Source organism: Sinocyclocheilus rhinocerous, unplaced genomic scaffold (assembly GCF_001515625.1).
Source record: "Sinocyclocheilus rhinocerous isolate Xijiao unplaced genomic scaffold, SAMN03320098_v1.1 scaffold200, whole genome shotgun sequence".
Classification (NCBI taxonomy): domain Eukaryota; kingdom Metazoa; phylum Chordata; class Actinopteri; order Cypriniformes; family Cyprinidae; genus Sinocyclocheilus; species Sinocyclocheilus rhinocerous.
In genome coordinates this window covers 1942872-1952156 of record NW_015641014.1, presented here as the reverse complement: position 1 = coordinate 1952156, position 9285 = coordinate 1942872, and the positions used below count along the sequence as shown (strand labels likewise).

The following is a 9285-nucleotide window of genomic DNA, read 5'->3' as shown; positions in this document are numbered from 1 at the left end:
GTCATTTGTATGAGAATCTGACTCCACCGGTTGAGCTGTATGTTTTTGATTCAGTAAAAAGGATTGATTTAGAGTCATTCATTCGGGAACTGGATGGCACTGACTGCACTGCATAGTTTTCATTTACTAAAACAACCAATTGATAAGAGTCATTCAGTTGGACTACAATAGTTGTGCTTTATGTTTCACGCTTGTTGCGTAATTTAATATGCCAATACATCCACATCGGCAAAATGGTTCTTTTATTTTTAAAATAAGAATCTGTTCTCATTTCCCAAACCTAGTTACCCTTGACCTTATTACATTTTAGTCTCACTTTTAGTCTCAAATGGCATCAGAAGTGCTTTGTTAGCTCGAAAACCATCAGGGTATTAAATCAAAGGTAATTTCCAAATTGAGTCTGGCAACACTGGCACACTTTCCCTTGCAGGCAGAAGGAAGAAGAGAAAAAAGAGGATGAATAATGCAGGAGATGTAAGTGAGCCATGGGTACACTCCGTGATCGATATCAAACCACAGCACATGGCTGCTTCAGACTATTTCTGGATGAAACGCAGTCCTGTCAGAGGACATCGTTCGCCATCAAACCACTCAACTCCTCACTGAGGTTAAACTCACCAGATGCCTCTTGCGTCGGGCCAGTCGCGAGCCATGCCTGCACATGTCAACAGGGGCGACACAGGCTTATCAAACAGGAAGTGATCCTATATAGCAAAATGAAAGGTCAGCATGAAAATTTATTGAGTTACATATCATCGCATTTGTGAATATACCCACATCAATGAGCTGCTGCTGCTCTTGTTCGTTCATCAGAGTGAGGCTGTAGTATTTTCCAGCCAGATCCCCTTTTAGGCCTGCCAAGGCATCAATCACGACCCTCTCCACCTCTCTGCGCTCAGCGCGGGTGCAGGCCGGGGGCAGACTCAGGCCTCGGATGCTCCTCCCTGTCCTGACTCGAGACGACAGCACGTACTTCTCATCGAATTGGCCTCCCCGTATCTGATGGGATGAAAATAGGATGAACATAATGGAAGGAACTTGAAACTGTAAGGCTTGTGTTTGTGGCCTGCCTTTCCAGTTAAAAAAATGTAAAAGAATGGCAAAATGTTGGCCCCAATAGCCCTGTGGCAGTTCGCAGATATATAGTGCTGTTGTGCTTCACACATCCCAAGTTCGAGTCCCGGCTCATGGACCTTTCCCGATCCCGCCCCCCTCTCTCTCTCCCACTTTGCTTCCTGTTAATTAACTGTGCTATCCAAATAAAGGCTAAAAATGGCAAAAAATAAATCTTAGAAAAAAAAGAATGCCAAACTATCGGGATATTATGTAACTATGTGCAGTTTTTTAAATTATGTTTTAAAGTTGAATTACAAATGTATTTTTAAAAAAAATAAAAAATGTCTTAGATTAAACAAAACTGAGTATTACATTTAAAAAAAACCCAAAGCATTTAAAACCGAAATGTAAAATTTAGCTTTTAAATTTAAAATGAACAAAAATAAATATGTTTCCTTGATTGTAGGTCATTTTCACCAGAAGATCCAGTTTTTTCAAAAAGGTTAAAAAAAAACATAGATTAATTGTTTACAATTTTTTTTTACAATCTTTGTTTTTTGATATAATAAAATATAATTTCAATATCATTTTGAATAGATAGATAGATAGATAGATAGATAGATAGATAGATATTTGTGCCCTTGTTGCAGTGTAATTACACAAATTAGTTCTATGTAATTAATTAACAACATGTACTGTGTTAGTTGCTTGTAATTACGTATAATAAAATAAATACTCTTAACATGTGTGACAATGTCTGAGTCTGTGACATGGTTAAAACCATAAAACTTATCTATAAATATATTAAAAAATATCTATAAAATCTACTTTAAAAAACACATTTGAAAAAGTATCAAAAATGAATTATGAAGGCATTCCAAGACTTTTGGGAAATAAAAGTGCCCACAGTTCAAGAAACACTACTACTGTCAGTGTTGTAGCCTACTTGTAACTAAAACATTTCCTCTTACCTTACTGGAATCCAGGTCAGTGGGATGCTTCATGTTGCAGGGGTCATAACCGTTGTGCCTTTCTCTGATGACTGAATTAAAGATGTCAGCAAAGACCTGCACAAAACATATTTGATGTACTTTTGTGCTCCAAAAATGCTAACCTCTTAATATGCCAAATGTCTGACAGGCCTATATAATATCCTCTCACCTCATATGACTCCTCATCTCCAGCCACCATTCCTACTGTCTTAATAAAGGGGTGGCCTGGGTTGTCCACACCAGTTTGGATAGCCAGGTCCAAAGTGTAACCATTCGGAGTGGTTTTATCACACAGTTTGGCATATACAGCAGGAGTCAGGTGACTGGCCATACAGTTATTGTGCTTTCGCAAATCTGGATATTCAGCACTGTTGGGAAAAAGAACTAAGCTGAAAATCAAGGGCAATGGCTGTGTCTCAAAACCAAACAAGCTGTCTACCAAGACAGTTGTTGGGCCTGTCTGTTAAAACGGGAGTTTTTGAGCGTCAAAACCGCGTTCTGTAGCCTACGCGTCAGATCCTAGTGAGCTCCCTATTAAAACAGCGCGTTGAGCGTCATAACCGCGTTCCGAACGCGTTCAAAACCTTTTGAGCTGCTAACAAAAAACGGCGTTCTAGAATGTCATAGATGCGTTCTGTACGCGTTAAAACCTAAGACGCGGTCTGTCTCGTGTTTTTTGACACAGCCAACGTTCAACCGCTACATGTGCATTTTTAAGACAAAATGTGAATTATGATATTAATTAATGCATACAAACAAATAAATAAATACATTTGCATTCATCATCATTTTGTAAGGTGTAAAAAAATAAGGGTTAATTCTACTGTATTTAAAAGATCTAAACGAAACAATTAGATCTACAATATAGAATACACAATTTAAAAGGTATAATATAATATAATATAATATAATATAATGCTTATTTATCGCTACGCGACCGTGGAACTGAATCATTCCTGACTCATATGAATGAACATATTTGACGCCCACTTAGGCATTTGTGCAATACAATGCATGGTTTGTTTGGCATTCTCTCACAATATTTCATTGTTTTATGTAAGATGTTGTCGTTATAAAACACGGGTATGGCTGTAGTTACCTAGCAGGATAGATTCTCCGGACGTGCGCTCCTGCATTGACATGCTGCTCTCTATTCAGGAAGAATCCCACGGTCAGAGATCCAGCACCGACCAACGACCAGATTCCCACCTTCCTTTTACTGGACAAAATCCGTGCGAAGCTGCTGGCCATTTGAACCCTATAGAAGCAGACGAGGTCTCTCCAGATGACCGTGGACTTGGAGAATGGACAGACAGAAGGAGAGACACTGGGATTACTGGAGGATGCAGGGGAATGCTGCGGATATCTGCCCTTCTCCCAACACAACAGCCGTCTGATCACCCTCCTCCCCTCCACAAGCAGCAGCAGCACAGGACGAGATGATTCAGATTCTCCCCCAGCTTCTCCCAACCCTTACAGTATACCAGTCAACAACCTTGAATATAGACTTAGGCTATTTCATTAGGGTCCCGGTGTGGTTAAATTTTATCAATGTCTTAATGAGTTTTTAAGGTAGTACCAAAAGGGAACAATAAATGTGTTGTTAACCGTGAAGCAACTGACACTGACAGCTCATTTGAACCTTGTACGTGATTTTGAAGCCTATTGGTTCAGCTTTACCTGTGAGACAACACACGCCCGTCTGCAGCACGCGCATGCGCGCATGCGCGCTAGGGACTGGCTGATGAGTGGCCCCGTTGCATAAATTATATGGTTATTTAGATATAGGCCTAGGTTGAGATTTTTTTTTTTTCTGTGGTATGATACTATGAGTAGTTTAATTGCACTGCAGGAGCCTTACAAGTTCACTTTGTGTCTTAAAGTGAAACTAAGAAGGTTAAAAATGCTATAATAGGCTACATCAAAAAAATGGATGGTTCCTAGTTCTGGCAAGGACTATTAGAAGATATTAGAAAATATCGTTTAAATATCGTATAAAAAGCAAGACATTCAAGACTGTTGTATATTGTGAATATTACGCATTTTAGCCGCGTGGCCCGCGTTACAATGTTCGTTTATGATGTTCGTCGGTCATGTAGGCCTATCACCTTCAATAAGTTTTCCACACAATGGCTAATGAATTTAACCCAGCATTTCACATTTGTGATTCAAACTACTTTTCAGTTTGAAGGGTCTGAAACAAGTTGTAGCTATTTTAAATATAAGTAAAAGTGCATCGTTTTAACAGCATGTAAAAAAATGTGCTGTAAGTCACCTGACCAGATACTGTATATGACCTCTGTCTCAAGACCCCAATAAAGGAAGCACAGATATAGATATATAGGATCATATTTGCTATAATATTAAAGGGTCAGTTATTAATATGATATTAAGATTCTCTGTCATGATCACTTGTCAGCTGTCAGATTTATGACCAGTCTGACAACTCTTAAGCCACATATTGTCATTCCATTGTTTTAAAAAATGACATGCTGTTTGTTTCATATGTGCTCATGTAAACTGCAAAACATTTGTGAACAAATGGGTTAACCTAAATTCATCATAAGCCTGCTTTAGGCCTAACCATTGAGACAAGTTCATAGCATTTACTGGTCTTAGTTGGGATGGAAATCCCTAGTTTAAACCGTTCCCCTATGATACTATGCAGAAATCATGTGAAATAAACAAGAGAATTACCGTAGGCAAAACAAACTAAAGCCTGTATAATAATCCCTTACTGTTTTGTACAGCAAGCTGGTCGTTATTGTGAGATTAAATCAGTGTTTAAATCATGCAAGGCAGAAATGCTACTGAGTGAATTGCAGACTTTCTATAAAACAGGCATATTTCCATTGAAATGCAGTGCAAACATGGAATGTTTGAACAAGTATGTCATTCATCAAATGTAAAAGTACTCTAGCGACGCTTCAAAATGAATGATACATTACACTGCTTGCATATTTGAAATGAAATTTTAAAGCTTACCAGATACTTTTAATCCGCCGAAGTTGGTCTTATCTTCTGAAGTATAGGAACCAGGTACAAGGGCAAAGCTTTTACTTTCTTCAATGCAGCAGAGCAGAAATAGGTGTGTCCTTCTTTATTACAGTGCCATGGCGTGGTTAAGACTTCCTTTTGTCTGACCTGCCACTGTAACACTCAAGTAGCACTGTGCCATTCATTCATTGGCTGGCTAACGCTGCTTAATGTGTCCTGGGAACAAAATCACAACTGGATTCCTTATCTGTGTCCGGTGTGATCAGAGCTGGGAATGAGATAATAAACCCACAATCAGTTCAAAGGTCACTGGGACGACGGTCTCTTTACAGCCTACCTTACAACACTATTACATTGATGTCGTTAAAATCAACTAAACAATGTAACAAAGAAAATCCACACTATGTAAAAAGGTAACAAAACAAGATTCAGCTTAAGGCCATTATTGTCTTTATCTTCTGTATTGTTTAATAATTGATTAATGTCTAGTTGCTGAACTGTTGGCCCTGAAGTCTTGTTGGGAAGCAAAAATGGAAACTACTAATACAGTCAAAGCAAGAATTATATATATCATACCTATGTATATATATATATATATATATATATATATGTGTGTGTGTATGTGTTAAACTTCTTTCAGGCTTTTAACAAATACAATTGTTGTTTTTTTTCAGAACAGCTAAAAAAATCTATATATTTTCTTTTTGTTCTGTACATATCCTTTTAACCAGGTCAAATTAGTCATGCAAGAGTTGCATTAAAGTTCTTATTTCTTACTCGTTTCACTTATTGTACGAATAGTTCTTTAGGTAAAATCTATAGCTAATGTAAAACGACTTAGAGTAGACATTGAAGTAGTTTGATTTGATCTGTCACATTTGATTTATCTAAAATTATTACAACAGAAACTATTACAACTATTACTGAAAGAAGTACTATCTATTGTATATAAACTTTCATTGTGTGTATATATATATATATATATATATATATATATAAAATATCCTGGCCAAGAACAGGCAGCAGTTACAATCACAAACTCACAAAACAAAACAACAAGAAACTAAAATAACTAAAAACAATTGTACCTCGCTTCAAGTGACCAAATAATAGATTTAAAATGTTTACACACTGTATATTGCTGTATTCTGTATATATACTGTATCACTGCTCCCCCTGGTGGAATTATTCTGCTATATACAAACATGAAAAATTGTTTAGGCCTGTGTTAATAGTTTATAGCACAGCTTTATTTAAGAGTTTTTTCAAACTGTATTAAGATCGTCTGCACATCATGCATGTAATAAAACCTTGAAAATGTGTAAAACCTATTTTAAAATTTCACGCTAACCCGGCAAAGAACCCAATTCCAGAGTTCCAAACATCACTAAATGAACTCACCACAAGGCGGCGTTACTTTCCCTACTTCCACTGGAACAGGGCCGCAACTGGAATAAGTTGAAGCAGCTGTCCATCGACTTTGATTTTATTGTTTTTATTTTGATTTTATATAAAAAGCTTTTATAAGCTATTATAAAGCTATTATAATCTATTCCTTTACATTAATTAATTAATAATGTAGAATGATTAAGTAGAACATTCATTCGGGTAGACAGAATGGTTCACCTAATTACAGAACCAACAATATATATTGTTAAGCTTCTTCTTTTTTTTTTTTTGGAGGGCTCTTGGATATGTCATAGTCTGCCTATGCACTGATTTTCAACATACCATGTGTCTGAGACTCACCTTTTAGCCATGATTTCATTTAAAATGAAGGTCAGTACATTCAACAAAGGTTGATGAAAGCCTTATAGTGACAGCTACTATCTATTTACACAGCCACCTTACAATTTAGAGATTTATGGATCAGTCAGTGAAAAAATGTCAGTCTTAAATCTGTTAGAAGTTAGCATTTTCTAGCAATGAGAATCCAACCTGTTGCTACACATTTTTGAATGAAACTAAAACGAAAGCAAAAAGCTGTTAAATGGTGCAACATTAATCTCAGGAGACACATGATTTCGGTCACTCTGTATTTAGTCTACACAACAGGCGAGTTTCCTGTAAACAGATCTTTCCTCAAACATTGTATTACTTTAATGATAGTCTGAAATCTTCTGGAAATAAAAAAAAAACACCACTATTATAGCTATATTTAAATCATAAAGTCATACACAAGCACTAACTTAAAAGTGAATCTGAACTGACCAGTGAATATAAGTATATTAAATAAAAGGTTTCGTTTACCTCAGATAAAACCCACCACTTTCAAGAAAACTGAGTGAACTCGTTGCTTACTTGAACTACCATTCAAAAGTTTGAACGTTTTTTTTTAAATGTTTTGGAAAGAAGTCTCTTATACGCACCGAAAAAAATAATTTGCTCAAAATACACTAAAATAGTTATACAGTGAAATATTATTACAATTTAAAATAGCTGTAGGGGTGAATTCAGATAAATTGGGATACATTTTGCCATTCAGATGATTGAGAAAAATGTCCCAGTTAACTCAAAGTACTATTATAAAATGTTATTTATTCCTGTGATGGCAGACCTGAATTTTCAGCATCATTACTCCAGTCTTCAGTGTCACATGATCCTTCAGAAATCATCCTAATAAGCTGATTTGCCGCTCAAGAAACATTTCCTATTATTACCAATATTAAAAACAGTTGTTCTGCTTAATATTTAATATAAACAGCGACCCCTTTTTTTATAAAAAGACATTCAAAAGAACAGCATTTTCAGCCAAGAAGACTAATGTAAGAACAACATAACAGTATCAAACAGTAGTAAACCAAGCCCAATGGTACTTAGTTTTTTTTAAATTGCTTTTTGCTATTAAATTGCAAGAGATTGATCAGAGATGTATCAGAAGAAGGGAGACAGATGGCATCAAATACAGCATTTTACATTACATTATGCCATGTGATACTGTATATAGAATCATTATGTGAAGACTGCACATTACTATAACTCACCCTTCATCTCAAAATTTCAGCTAGAATATAGATTCAGTCATATGGCACAGTGAGGACATTTACTGCATTGACAGCAAACTCTGTTCTAGCACAAAACCTTATGGCCATGTCATGCCTTCATCACACCTTTTGATAACACACTGGATAAATACTTTTACAAACATTATTGATTTTATGTGAGATATGCAAGTTGCAAGGTAATGTAAGTGTATTTTCTAACATGACAGTTATTGCCTGCATTACTGTAATTATTTCAGGGACAAAGGTGATTTGAAACATGAATCTTGCATTGTTTGCTCTTGAATGAACTGATTGTTAAAAGTACTAAATTGAAAGAAGATCATACTGTTGTGTTTTGGTGATTCATTCAAATGTTCTCAATACATATCACAATGATCTTGTGTTTTGAAACAATGATTATGTGGAATGAAAATATGCGCAACTACAATGAAATCATGAGATCAGGTTTTGAAAGAATGACTAGTGGTGTTACAAGTGTGATCAGTTTAAATTTTGTACTAAGAGTTTGGAAAATGTACACCTTACTTGTAGTACCAAATAGTACCAAACAAATTACAAATAACTGTAATACCCCTCCTCTACCTCCATGCCATTCACACTGTTTCCACAAGCAGTTAACATGAAGGCAATGTTTATACACCTTTAAGACCCACATCTGTTCAAAAGAGCAACTGTCTGTAACTTCAACACTCAACTAAAGACATTAAAATGGACAGCAGGCTCAACAGCAAACCAGAGATTCGGTCAGCAACTCCACCAATGGAAGACAACAATAGCATGGAAGATAGTAGCCATAATGATGAAGCTGCCATTTCTTCTGCTCTGGAAACAGCTGGAAATGGAGATTCCTCACAACCACCAACGATTAGCTCCAAGTTACTGAGAATGCTGGAAGCAGCAAACAACCGGCGACCTGTCCTCGTAAAAATGCAGAACAGCGAGGAAGTGTTCGATGAAAATGATGGAGTCGTCAGTGAAGCACCAAGAACAAAAAGAGTAAGTGCTACTGAAGCTGAATATACAATGGATATTAAAGTATAGTTTAGTGTTATGCATTATAATGTAATAACAGGCAAAATGTAAGACATAAATGCAATTAACTAATTCTATAAGTCTCCCATATTTGTAATATTACTGTGTTCAGTGTGTTCCTGTTTCAAACCTTGCCTTGCATCACAAAAGTAATGTAAACTTAGGAAAGGAAGAATCACGAGTTGTTTGGGTTCTTTACCACC

General features: G+C 36.3%; 1 protein-coding gene across 2 annotated transcripts in view; it reads right to left on the bottom strand.

Moving 5' to 3' along the window:
• LOC107753597 (creatine kinase U-type, mitochondrial-like) overlaps positions 1 to 5094 on the bottom strand; it is a 9878-nt gene extending 4784 nt beyond the window's left edge. The window contains exons 1-6 of one of the 2 annotated variants that reach the window (XM_016569797.1): positions 5034 to 5094; positions 3148 to 3344; positions 2218 to 2416; positions 2028 to 2123; positions 778 to 999; positions 619 to 704 (exon numbers count right to left, since the gene is read on the bottom strand). In XM_016569797.1, the coding sequence (XP_016425283.1) occupies positions 619 to 704; positions 778 to 999; positions 2028 to 2123; positions 2218 to 2416; positions 3148 to 3299 (755 nt within the window). In that variant the 5' untranslated portion in view covers positions 3300 to 3344; positions 5034 to 5094. Of the gene's footprint in view, positions 1 to 618; positions 705 to 777; positions 1000 to 2027; positions 2124 to 2217; positions 2417 to 3147; positions 3557 to 5033 lie in introns of those variants that run through there. The other variant, XM_016569796.1, reaches the window with a different exon arrangement.
• Positions 5095 to 9285: the final 4191 nt, after the last annotated feature.